The sequence below is a fragment of the Haliotis rufescens genome, unplaced genomic scaffold (genome assembly GCF_023055435.1).
Source record: "Haliotis rufescens isolate VD_foot unplaced genomic scaffold, xgHalRufe1.0.p SCAF_22, whole genome shotgun sequence".
NCBI lineage: Eukaryota > Metazoa > Mollusca > Gastropoda > Lepetellida > Haliotidae > Haliotis > Haliotis rufescens.
In genome coordinates, this window is record NW_025963913.1 from 5472614 (window position 1) to 5486425 (window position 13812).

Sequence of the window (13812 nt, forward strand, 5' to 3'; positions counted from 1 at the left end):
ACTGCTTGTAGAGGAGACGTATGTTACCATATATACACTGCTTGTAGAGGAGACGTATGTTACCATATATACACTGCTTGTAGAGGAGACGTATGTAACCATATATACACTGCTTGTAGAGGAGACGCATGTTACCATATATACACTGCTCCAGAGGAGACGTGTGTTACGATATATACATTGCTTGTAGAGGAGACGTATGTTACCATTTACACTGCTTGTAGAGGAGACGCATGTTACCATATATTCACTGCTTGTAGAGGAGACGTGTGTAACCATGTATACACTGCTTGTAGAGGAGACTGTGTTACCATGTATACACTGCTTGTAGAGGAGACTGTGTTACCATATATATACTGCTTGTAGACGAGACGTGTGTTACCATGTATGCACTGCGTGCAGAGGAAACGTGTGTTGCCCTATACAACCTGATAATACAGGAGGCGCATGCTACCTAACCAAGGACTGTATGGGAACTAGCATCAGGTTCCCGTGTGGGCTTTAAATGACGGTTGTTGTTTAGGGTTGTCCTCGATAGGTTGGGAACAGTTCTGAAAAGAGAATGGATAGAATCTGTAAGATACAAACATTAGGCAGATAAGGTTTTCAATAACAGATTTAATTGCTGCAAGAGCAGTCATTTATTGTGCACACTAATGTCGACAATGTCGTTGGTATCATCCGTCGTTTGAAAAACATTTATGTCAAGTTTTCTAACTACTTAACCATCCCGGCACCTGTAGGTACAAGTTTTCTAACTACTTAACCATCCCGGCACATGCAGGTACACGTTTTCTTACTATACTGAGTCAAATTAAAAACTTCACATTTTTAAAAGTAATCCCATATATGATATACAACGGACAAATGTATCAGAGAAGGTAATTTTTAATCATTAATGTCCAAAGAAGGATTTTAATTAACGGTGGTAACCATAATTTGTTCAAAGCACCTACGGTATTTGGTAATAACATCAACAGTTTAAATCATAAATCCCAAGCACGAGAATCTGATGGCACACAAGTTCAGTAGCGTGTATGGCCACCATTTGCGTTGACAATTGCCACACAACGCCTCCGCATGGACCTTGTGATGCTTGTGAACACATGATTGGGAAGACGACGCCATTGTTGCTGCAAAATGGTGCCAAGATCTTGCAAATTCTGTGGTTGGCGCAGACTTCTGCCAAGAGCATCCAAAACGTGTTCGATGGGATTGAGGTCGGGAGACCTTGACGGCCAGTCCATGACGTTGACTCCCGCATTCTGAAGGAAATTCCATGTCAAAATTGCCGTGTGGGGTCTGGCATTGTCGTGTTGGAAGATCAAACCGGGTCCATGTGCTGCCATAAAAGGCAGAAGTTCTGGTGCCAGTACCTGGTCGCGCTAAGCAGCAGCGTTGAGGTTGCCACGGATGACAAGAAGCCTGGAACGTGCAGAAAGTACCCCACACCATGACACTTCCGCCTCGAAATCTGTCAACTTCCTGTACACAACACTGGGCGTAACGTTCATGACGGCGCCTCCACATCCTCGCCCTACTATCAGCAAATCGAAGATTAAATCGGAATTCATCACTGAAGACGACTTGATTCCAATTCTTCTGAGTCCATCGTTAGTGTCGCTGTGCCCACAATTGACGTTGACGTCTGTGTAATTGAGTCAGAATCGGCCCGCAGTATGGCCGTCGTGCTTGAAGGTGAGCAGTTATCAGACGGTTTCGAACAGTTTGCGCACTCAGTCTACCCCTAAACATTTAATTTCTGGTTGATGTAGCCGTCAAAATTCGGTTACGGAGGTAACGTAAGACAATCTGACGATCCTCTGCATGTGACGTCACACGTGGTCGACCTTGCCGAGGGCGATCAGCGGTGGTACCCGTTTGCTGTAGACGCGTCTGTAAATCATAAACAGTCCGTCGACTACAACCCATCGTTCTTGCGACTTCAGCTACGGACGTTCCCGTCTGCAACATGCCGATGGCACGTTCACATTGCACATTTGAAAGGCGTGGCATGATAAATGGCCGTAAAGACTTTTGTTTTCTTGTGTTTTTCTTTTTTTGTTAATGACTGATAACAAGTATGGTTGAAAACACGTGCGGTATTATGGCCACGTGACCAGTTGCACGTGAAAAACCACTTTTGCCACTATAGTGCTGTGCACATGATTTTGATAGATTCACCTGCACAAAAACGGGTGTTATCTGAAGACAATACGTGGCCATTACTGTTTAGTTCACAATAAGGGCCCACAATGATAACTGGTCAAAATGTTAAAATTTTAGGATTGTGAAGTTTTTAATTTGGTTCAGTATATTTAACCATCCCGGCACATGCAGGTACACGTTTTCTAACTTTTTAACCATCCCGGCACCTGTAGGTACAAGTTTTCTAACAATTTAACCATCCCGGCACCTGTAGGTAAAGTTTTCTAACTATTTAACTATCCTGGCACCTGCAGGTACAAGAGTTTCTTACCATTTAAAAATCCCGCGACCTGTAGGTGCAAGTTTCCTGACTATTTAAAAATCCCGGCATCTGTAGTTACAAATTTTCAACTATAAAACCATCCAAACACCTCTGGTTGGGGGTATTTAGTTGGATTTTTTAAACGACCTCGAACTTTTGAACTGCTCCCTTATACCTATATACTTAATATGTGTCATCGCCTCACAACAAACTATCTGGTTTAAGATTATATTACGCGAGGCACATTATTTGGGAATTCGGAGGCCAGTAGCCCATGGTACTTTAGGCATAACAACTGGCAAGGTGAGAGATTACATATTCACCTTCCTTTCGTCTTAGGTCAGTATACAATGGGCAGATTGCAAAGCTCATTTTCTGTCAAGCATAAATTTTCCTGCAAACAATAAGAACAATATCTCCTGTGGAATGTAATGCCTTTAAATCTACCAATTTCTGTCATTTATTAAAAATTGCAACATCTAAATTTTGCAAAACACATGTTAAATTCACTTCGGATATCACATAACAGGTAACTTTCATCATCTAAAAGACTAAAATCTTTTACTAGTTACTGTAGACATCTTGTTTAACTCAGATGACCAATTTTGTTACCTATCTCTTGTGATAACCAAGCATACCCAAATCCATACAAATTTGGCATATTCTTAATCTTAAAGCCCAAGTACTTTTACCATTTTCCGGCATAGGTTTTAGCATTAAATAACACTCTTTGGGTATGTCTCCAGAGGCATTGATAATACTTTCAACTAAAAGTTGATGCATCTTACCATAAACACAACAAACAATGTTTTCCTTCCACATTCTCCCAGTACCATCTTATTACTAACCGATTTATTTACTCAAAAATATTTACGACAAAACTATACTTAGACTTTCTATACATTTTCTAACTATAAAATTGGGCGGATTTGAGACTCCATATAGTCTCCATGATATTGTATTGACACTACGCTGTTTTAACCTGCGCATACAACGTACATATTCTTGAGTTAGTGAGTGGGTGAGTATGGTTTTACGCCGCTTTTAGAAATATTCCAGCAATATCACGGCGTGGGGCACCAGAAATGAGCTTCACACATTGTACCCATGTCGACATATTCTTGAAACACTCACGGTATATAAACAGCCGAACGGGCTTCCTACTTACGGTTCAGCACCTTGTACTTGGAGTGCCCCTATTTCGGCGGACAGTGGTTGGATTCGATTGTTGCGACATGGACAGCAGCAGTCCCGTGCCACCTGGCGGTAGGGTTTGAAGACGAGGAGAAAAATCGGCAGCTTCCCCACCAGGTAGATATATACGATGAACGAGACGATAGGGGACGCATTGTTAGAGTCTTTGTTATGGGGATACAAGTTCTCGCCGATTATTTGTATCATGAAAGCAATGACATAAGCACTGGACATTAGCAAGATTCCAAATGCCTGACTAACAAGTTTCTTGGTGCTGCTCTGGGCTTGTAGGACGTCTTGGTCAACGTTCCGTTTGTGGATCCAGACGCGTATGCAACAGGTTACTCCAAAAAGTGGCGGCAGAAACATGACGAGTAACTTCAGTATTTCATACCATACGCTTTTGCCGTTTAGTCTGTAGAAACTAAACATCGTATAGTCGGAGTTCGTGAAGGCGCCGTCGGCCACGAGGATGAGCAAGGCCACGACGATGTTCAAGGTCCAGGTGGTGATGACGAACACCGCCACCATCGTCGACTTCTTGCAGAACCGGTATGTTAGGGGGTGACATATCGCAATGTAAAGAGAGAAGGCAATCATTCCCAGGGTTTGCAGGGACTCGCTGTACAATGCTACCAGACACACTCGGACAATGGTCAGTTTGAACTTGACGTCCTTCTCGTCTGGATCATATATCGCCAAGCAAATGGTCGCAAATAGATACACGACGCCTACAGTTCCGTCGGCGAGTGTTTGGTTGATAAGTAGTTTACTGGTGGCTGTTCTCGCTCTGTTCTCCATGTAAATGAGGATCAGTATCGTGCTATGGCCAACTACGTTCAAAAGGTCCGTTGAGACGGCACAAACAGCATATACAATGTCTTTCGTAGTGAAGTTGGTGGCAGCCATTTCTGTGACCAAATTAGTCGATCTGAAACAGAAGGAGGTTGTCAACGCTGATCCAACTTGCATGTATGTTGGAGTTAAAACCTCATCACGTTACATAGACACACACAGCTCTAACAACTTGAAATGCCTTACATCTGCCTTAGCGCGTTAGCCAAGTGATAATGAAACATGACTCTAGCAGCAATGGGTGAGGTGGTCCTCATTTGATTCAGCTACGATGTTATTAACGTTGTCCGTAGGTGGCTTATCCAAATGCATGGCGCTAACGAGAGCTGTATGAACATGTTCTCTGTTGTATGACACCTGATCGGGAAGTGAGGTGTTTTAATGAAGTAATCATTTCTTGACGGTGAGACATACCCGACCAATGAGGCGCAGGTGCAGCTGATGCTGGTTTAATTCTGTTGATAATTACCTTGATACATGTTTACCTTCGCGGTAAGTTACAGACAATACATTAAAAGGGGTATAGTCCAGGAATAATTCCATACAGATACTTCCTATCTTATGTCAGGAAAACTGCTGTCAACAAATATGTGCTGGAAACAATCATGGCTAAACAGATCCTATAGGTAACGCAAACATTGAATAAACACATCCTATAGGTAACGCAAACATTGAATAAACACATCCTATGGATAACACAAATGCCCTCACTCCATAAAGGTTCCTACTCCAATGAACTCACACAAAGTGAAAGTCAATTCTTTTAAAAAAATTATCACATTTTTTTACCTCAAAGGATGTAGGCCAAGATCTAAACATAATTTCATTTAGTACGTGTGACTTCATGTTTACACTGACAGCCATACAACAACCAGCTATATCGCGGAATAAAATAGTTACTCAAAAGGAGAGGTGACATGAGCCTATGGATGCACAATTTTCTCTTTAGAAACATCTTACGCAGGACATGTGTTGAAATAATATCACCATTAGATGGTGGATCACATAAAGATTGGATAAACACATCCTAGGGATAACGTAAACATTGCATAAACACATCCTAGGGATAAAATAAACGTTGAATAAACAGATCCTGGGAATAACATACAAATTGGATAAACACACCCTATGGATCACATAAAGATTGGATAAACACATCCTAGGGATACAATAAACATTGGATACACGCGTCCTAGGGATAAGATAACCATTGGATAAACGCGTCCTAGGGATAAGATAAACATTGGGTCAACACATCCTGAGGATGGCATAAACATTGGATAACATGAAGATTGGATAAACACAACCTAGGGATAAAAAACCCCAAAACATTAGATAAACACATCCTGGAGATAACATAAACATTGGATAAACAGATCCTCGGCATAACATAAACATTGGGTCAACACATCCTGAGGATGGCATAAACATTGGATAACATGAAGATTGGATAAACACAACCTAGGGATAAAAAACCCCAAAACATTAGATATACACATCCTGGAGATAACATAAACATTGGATTAACACATCCTGACATAACATGAATATTGGATTAACACATCCCGGGGATAAAATAAACATTGGATAAACACATCCTCGGCATAACATAAACATTGGATAACATGAAGATAAACATATCCAGGGGATAAGATAAAAATTGGATAAACGCATACTTTGGATAAAATAGAAATTGGATAAACACATCGGGGGATAACATAAACGTTGGATAAACACATCCTGGGGATAGAGTAAACATTGCTGAAACGTTTTCTAACATTGGAAGGAAACGGGGATAACTCAGTGAGTGAGTGAGTGAGTGAGTGAGTGAGTGAGTGAGTTTGGTTTAACGCCACTTTTAACACTATTCCAGGTATAACGCGGCGCGTCAGCTTAATGTGGGAGGAAAGCCCGAAGTGATGCAGGTCTCAGACGTTTACCACTTCGGTGCTGACAAACCTAAAAACATAATCGGGATTTGAACCCACAATCATAGGCTCCTGGCGTGCCCAAGGGACGCCACTCTGCACAGCGAATTGAGGCGCCTTAGACGACTTGGCCACCCGTGCCCTCCTTTATTTCAGAGATAATGAAAACATTAAATACATTCTTAAATTAATACCAAAAATTGTCAAACACCACAAGGGGGTAATGTAAACAGCTAGAGAAATACATTCTGGGAGTTGAAAACAGCAAATAGCAAAACAGATCATCTGGAGATGATCCGTGAAGATTCGGATAGAGAATAGGTCTTCAGCAACCTATTCTTCGTAAGAGGCGACTATAGGGATCGGGTCGTCAGGCACGTTTATTTGTTTGATGCATGATGCGTTGATCGATGCTCCTGATGTCAGTAACTGGATTGTCTGGTCCAGACTCGATTATATACAGACCGCTGTCATATAGCTGGAATATTGTTGAGGTGTGGCGTTTAACAGCAAACAAACTAAACTAACATCCTGAAGATAATGCGAAAACTGGATAAAGACACCCACGATTGAAAAACCCAATTATTCCAGTTACACCACTGCGTGTCAGCTCGGGGCGAACCGGGATTCGAACCCACGATCTGGTGTGCCCAAAGGACACAACTCTGCACAGCGAATTACGGCGTCTTAAACGATTGGGCCAACCTCCATCCCCAATGAGATTACAAGCCTGTGCAAAGGAGATTAGTGGTAATTAAAATAAAACGTTTACAGACGAAAATTGAGCATATACGAGTTATAATAATGTACATGACAAGGCATGTCATTCGTCATTAACTAGTGTTACATAGAACAATATTCTCATGTCCAGATAAAAGTTCCTCAAAGTGAAATGTCACCTTGGGCACGGTGACGTGAAGCCTTTGTTCCTTCCTTTCAAACAACTGTTTTCAATCATTGTCTGGCTCTGACACCAGCTCTCTTTATTACGGTGGCCCATAAGGGACATGGAGTCTGTTTTTCCATATTTTGATATTTCACTTACATTTATCGTAACCTTTTGCAAATTAACACGATTTGTCTTACAAATTTGTGATAAATCATGTGTAAAGAAGATATTGAATCGCTGAAAAACGAAACGAAAATGTCAAAACCTAAAATGAAAATGTCAAGAACACAAAACGAAAATGTCAAAAACTAAAATGAAAATACAGAAAACTATTTCCACCGCGGTGGAAATAGTTTTCACCTCGGTGTAAATATTATCACCGCGGTGGAAATAGTTTTCTGTGTATTCATTTTAGTTTTTGACATTTTCGTTTTGTGTTTTTGACATTTTCATTTTAGTTTTTGACATTTTCACTTCACATTTCAGCGACTCAAAAGCTACTTAAAAGTACATTTTCTATGTTTTCGGATGTTTTTATACATGATTTATCACATATTTGTATGGGAGATTGTGTTAATTTGCAAAAAGTTAAGATAAAAGTAAGTTAAACATCAAAATATTGAAAAACAGACTCCATGTCCCTTATGGGTCACCGTACTTTATCAACATGTATCTAAAACTTACGCAATTCAATCAACGCCATGTGAAAGAACGGAGGATTGGATTTAAGTTATTACCGGAAGAGTATAAGTGTTAATGGCGTCCGGCGGGGAGAGAAAAACTCATGGCCTAATCTCTACCGACGCATAGCTTAGCAACACTGCACGATTAATCTGTTAGTTTCTAACAGGAGGACGGGCGCTAGTGTAGAAGTAAAAGTGGGCTTTCTTAAGTTGGGTTAGCGTGCTTGAGTGGTAGACATTTCAACTACTGGGGTCATTTCAACCAGCAGGGTCGATTGAAATAGCTCCCACTGAAAGTGATACGCTCAGCTTTGATTGAACAGGACATTTTGCGTTGTGAAATAGACATCAAACGGGCCATATTTCAGCATGTCCGGAGCCTTCCCTCCCTCGCCTCACACTTCAGAGTAAGTAAATAGCTGTCAATCACCTGTCAATCAACTGTCACCTGCACCTGCTATACTGTTAGTTTGTCACATATCAGGGGTGAGGTCGGTGGGAGGGGTGAAAACTAGCAAGTATTTCACTTCGGATATACATAAATACTGAACGAACAATCTGTTTACAATGTTAAACTATACTGAATCTCAAAGAATCATCACTTCATGAACGTTTTGGAGGTATCTCGTTTGTGACGTAGTCTGTAGGCGCATCCATGCTGTTTGTGACCTGGTATCGTTGCTGTATCCTGTAGATGGTTCTCACGTGGACATTAACAACATTGGCAACAGCTCGTGCAATCTGGCAAACATGCAGTCGTGTTAAAGCCAGGTTTCTTCCCCTGATTCTTCGTAAGTCTTGGCGTGGCGCAAGCATCGATACAAGGATGTTGGCTCTGAGTATTGGGGTACCGTTCATCAGAAATGGCACAAGGAAACGCAAGTGAATTTTGATTTTCATGGAAAGCATTCGGGACTTGTTTGTTACGCTGCGTTTTGGCGCCCTATTTGTGTCACTTTTTTAAGTGAGTGAGTGAGTGAGTGAGTGAGTGAGTGAGTGAGTTGGGTTTAACGCCGCTTTTAACAGTATTCCAGTTATATCATGGCGTGTCAGCTTAATGTGAGAGGAAAGCCCTTAGACGACTGGGCCACTCGTACCCCCCACACACCCCACTTTTTTTAGATGTCGCTTTTTGAACAAAATTGTTAATAATAACAATCGAAATTAATTTTGAAAATCACGGTTGAAGAAATTGATAAAGGAAAGTGTTACCTCTAAAACAGAGGAAGAAACTGTTTAGCTCTCTGATGTTTGAATACAGAGATTGACACTTCGTACTTCACATGGGATGAACGTAGATGTATATTAAACATATGTTTTAATGGAGTATGAAATGTCTGCCTCTCAAAGTGAATGTTTTAAGAAGGAATGATGTCCGAGTTGTGAGATGTGAGTGTGAATATTGACTGGTCATGCTTTATTAATGTACAAAATGTATCCGAAAATCTGTAGCCTTTTTTTCTTTTTCTCTTCTGTTACGGGATCTCTATTTAGTCTCATCTCATAGATCTCATAGTTTGCTGTAGTTGATTTAAAATTTTAAGAACTCTTTGTTTAGCAAGATAGTCTTTAGACTCAAGAGTAACCTACATATGTATTGTCCATAGTTGTCACACCAAGCTTGTTTGTTTGTTTAACGTCGCAATCACCAATATTTCCGTCGGCCTGTAAATAATCAGGACCAGACAATCCAGTGATTCATATTGTGAACAACGATCAACACCGTTGGGGTACGATGACGAGGTCGCCGAGCCTGACCAGCCGATCCATGTTTTCGCCACTTACGACCAGCATAGGTTGCTGGGGACCAGTTTTAACCCGAAATCGGGTGGGTAGAGCTCCTGGTATAGATTGTTGCTAGTGGTGAGTTGAACGGGTTAATACTAGCATTAGTTCTTCATGTCGACAGGAAAACCTCAATAATGCCCCTTTCATCGTGTAACCCCCATATTGAATTATAGAACATTGCGAGAGAACAATTTCGACACCACTCCTGGTCAGAATAAATGTTGGTGTTCTGTCATTACCATTACCACAATAACACACTTAAATATGGTTTATATCTAATTTCACGTGTGGTATTTTCAAATCAACTCGAGAAGACATATCTATGCTATTAATCGCGATGTGAACAGATGCTGTCAGCGTTGTTGACATACACTTATGACAAATAGCCTCAAAGAGAAATACATCTAGTCCGCACTCGCTCTATCAATTTATTCTCCGGCTAAACGTGTGTCGTCTCAGTCGATTCCCCACTCGCCAGGGTCGATAGAACGGTCTGCTATCTTGTTAGACAGGCGTGAATGTGTGTGCATTAATCATTACGGGTGGCCTACACTCAAGTGGCTTAGGTCAGATTTACCTTTTGTTTGCATGCAATAAGTTTCTAATATATATTGAATAATTCTGAGTTTCATACAAATGTAACGCTGAAATGACATACGATATCGCCGTAGAAGCAGTGGCAGCAGAAGTAGTAGCAGCAGTAGTAGTACTAGTAGCAGCAACAGCAGCAGTAGCAGTGGTGGTGGTGGTAGTAGTTGTACTAGTGGTAGTAATGGTGGTAGTGGTAGTGGTAGTAGCAGCAGCGGTGATGGTAGTAGTAGTAGTAGTAGTGATGGTAGTTGGTACTTACATTGAACCTCCTTTAAACCAGACCTCGTTAATCCGATAGCCCCGCATTCCGGGCGGTCTTGGTGATGACGTATATGAGTATACAAATGGTAAATAATTTGTTCCCACGATCCATTATTCAGGATATTTGTGAACCCGGACGATTTCACTCATACGCAGTCCGGATAAATGAGGTGTTTCTGTATGTATATTTACATGTTGGCCGAACAATTAAACCGGCGAATAAATTCAAGATAAAGTACGTCACCATGCGGTATATTTTTTTTAATTATCATGACATCGTCATACTTGGTCATTGGATTATTTGTCAACATCGTGTGAAAACACATATTGGGTCCCTTCAGAGCCCTCACGCTGCCAGAGGCCGGATATCGTCTGCTTGCTTGTCCAACAGGGGAACTGCGCATGTGATATGATGCGTAACCGGCTATCGACTAGATGCAATTTGATCACTGCGTCATAACATGTTAAAATAAATGGTTGAGTCAAACTGGCAGTGCCACAGACCCGCTCTTGTATTCAACTCCATATCAAGTTTTGATTGCCAAATATTTGTTATCCCCCATAGACGTGCATCGGGTTTTTTGTAAGCCATTTGTTTATGGACACTTGATGCAATGCCCATGTTATTGTGTGTCAGTGTTGGAGATTATCGAGTGTGTAATCTCATTAAGTACTTTGTTTCATAGGATTATAGGTTCTATTTATTTCGGAATAGGAGTTTTCCCTCCCGCGGTTTCGAAGGCCCAAAAGTGGAATTGTAATGCGTTGAGATTAAAATAAACGAGCACGAGCTAATTTGGTTTAAACCCCTTGATTCAACAAGCTGCCGTTTGTACTCGCGGTTTCAAGAAGCAGATTATGTGGCTGCTGTTTGTTTGTGCACTGCCGTAAATATCTGAATAGTCGATACGTCCGTGCTCCAGGCGAATAGGTTACCAAGTGTCTAAGGCGACGCATTTCGCCGTGAAGGACCCGGTGATCGTGGGTTCGAATCCAGAATTCGCCCTGATACTTGATTTAGTAACGCCATGCTCTCGCTCCTGACTTTCACCCAAGTGATAAACGCCTGTGGCTCGAGTCACTTCGAGATTTTATCCGAGAGTAATGTGACATCACTGAGTACTGTACTGGTAACAACTCCTCACATTATATAAAAAAAGACAATGACAAAAATAAATAATTGGAAACAAAAATCACACATTAGCGACATATTCATATTACCCGACTGGACACCATAAAACGATCAAAGTTTGATATAAGACATAATTGGTTACTTCAAAACATACGAGTTTTTCGAGGTTTTTGATCAGGTCTTATAAGACATTTTTGGAGCTTAGTATGAAGGAATGAATATTTACGAGGGTATTTTGAATATTGATCATGAATTGACAACTGGGGTCTTATCTCCGCGATGAATTGTACTTCCTGCCATTCCCCATATCCTGCCACATCCATTCATCGTGATCAATATCCAGCACGATCAGCACCTTCACCCAAGCCCTCGCTGCATCGCACACACATAGCTAAGAACAAAATGACATGTTGATTATGTTAACAATTTAATGCATGTACAAACAGGAACGTCTTAATATTTCGTCTCACAATATGTCCACAAAACCCAAGTCTACCTTAATTAAAACCTACCCCCTAAAGCATAATGTATTACAAATTATTACATATAGTTTCCACGAACCCACGTGACACCAAACAACAATGACATCATTTTGAGATACAGACATTAAATATTTTCAAATTTGATGGCTGAATGAAGTAGCTTTCAAACGTGTCTGCAGACTAACATCTAGTCTCTGAAAGGAACATATTTTTCAGAAAAAAAACATTTGTTAAATTACAGTTATAAAATATAAAGAAAAAGGAGCCCAGAGACTTTTAGATTTTGTACATAATCCTTTGTGAATGTTTGAGAAAGAAGATTATTTACACGGGCAGTCTATATTATAAACGTTTGGCTCCTGTATATAATAATGATTTGAACTAAAAAGCCAAAGAATAAATAAGCAAATAAGAATAAACAGATCTCCATGACTTGATAAATAATTAATCACAATTTTGTTTGGAATGCCACAATGAACTAAACAAAGGAATATGTTGTTGTTCACTCAGGTGACTATATACTTCTTGAAACAAGTGATTCTATTTGGCATTACTAATTGACACTTTAGCGTTATGTGGGTTGGAGTTGTTGTCATTTATATCGCTATTTGTGTCATACTGAACCAAAATGTTATCTTGGTATAAGACAAGAGACCATTGCACATTGGATAACACTTCTAACTAATTTATAAAATTTTGTGGCATGGTATCCATATGCCACGGGTTTCAAACCTACATGGTAAAATAATTAATAGTATCAAATATTCAATATTTTATAAAATGTTTACGGTGACAATTAATAACTTTTTCGTGTATATAACTCGTTTGTATCCGCAGCGTTAACATTTCTTCGATTTCTTGGGCAACGTCTGCCCAGATCCAGCATTACAAAGAAAATCAATGTAGACTTCCATTGCTTATACACCGAATGACTTGGATGATATCTTCCGATCAGCCCGGATTATGTTTAATTACTTGTATACCTCTGGCGAGGGTTATATTACTGTCTGAAGGGGAGAACCTCGCTTGTCTCCTGTCACACATAAAACGAATCAATCTGTACTATTGACCCACCGGTTGGCCAATTACAAGGGTATGTGTTACATGTAGCTTTGATCCCGCCGGGATTACGCTAATCCCACACGCAATGTAGTTACTTAGACGTAAGGCGAGATCTCCACTCGTTATAACACCAACTGTGCTATCACACTGTGCTACGTGAACACCAACACTACGTCAATATACCCTATCTGGAGTCTTTTAAAGGTTTTCCTGTGGGCTTTCCGCAATAGAATATTGGTTCCCATCTCCCAATGCCTGTCGTGAGAGTTGTCTAAAGGGGATCAGTTGTCATGGTCGCTGACAGCGGTTCATCGTACCGTGACTGCGAGTCAGACTCTGTTATAAAAATCCAACAATGTGTGAAGTCCATTTCAGGTGTCCCCCACCATGATATTGCTGTAATATTGCTAAAAGCGGCGTAAAACCCTATTCAGTCACTATTATATACAAGCCGCCATGATGTAGCTGGATTAGTTT

At 40.6% G+C, this 13812-nt stretch overlaps 2 protein-coding genes across 2 annotated transcripts in view; one reads left to right on the plus strand and one right to left on the minus strand.

The window, feature by feature from the left end:
* Nucleotides 1-454: 454 nt before the first annotated feature.
* On the minus strand, nt 455-4589 carry LOC124136399 (melatonin receptor type 1B-like). Its single transcript, XM_046502329.2, has 2 exons — nt 3639-4589; nt 455-551 (listed from the first exon to the last, which is right to left on the minus strand). Exons 1-2 carry the CDS (start codon nt 4571-4573, stop codon nt 455-457), a joined length of 1032 nt encoding a protein of 343 aa, XP_046358285.2. The 5' UTR covers nt 4574-4589.
* A 3626-nt stretch (nt 4590-8215) lies between these two features.
* The window catches only part of LOC124136282, a 79419-nt gene continuing 73822 nt past the window's right edge, over nt 8216-13812 (plus strand). Inside the window, exon 1 of the mRNA XM_046502155.2 lies at nt 8216-8426. Coding sequence (XP_046358111.1) covers nt 8389-8426 — 38 coding nt within the window. The 5' untranslated portion in view covers nt 8216-8388. The remainder of the gene's footprint in view (nt 8427-13812) is intronic.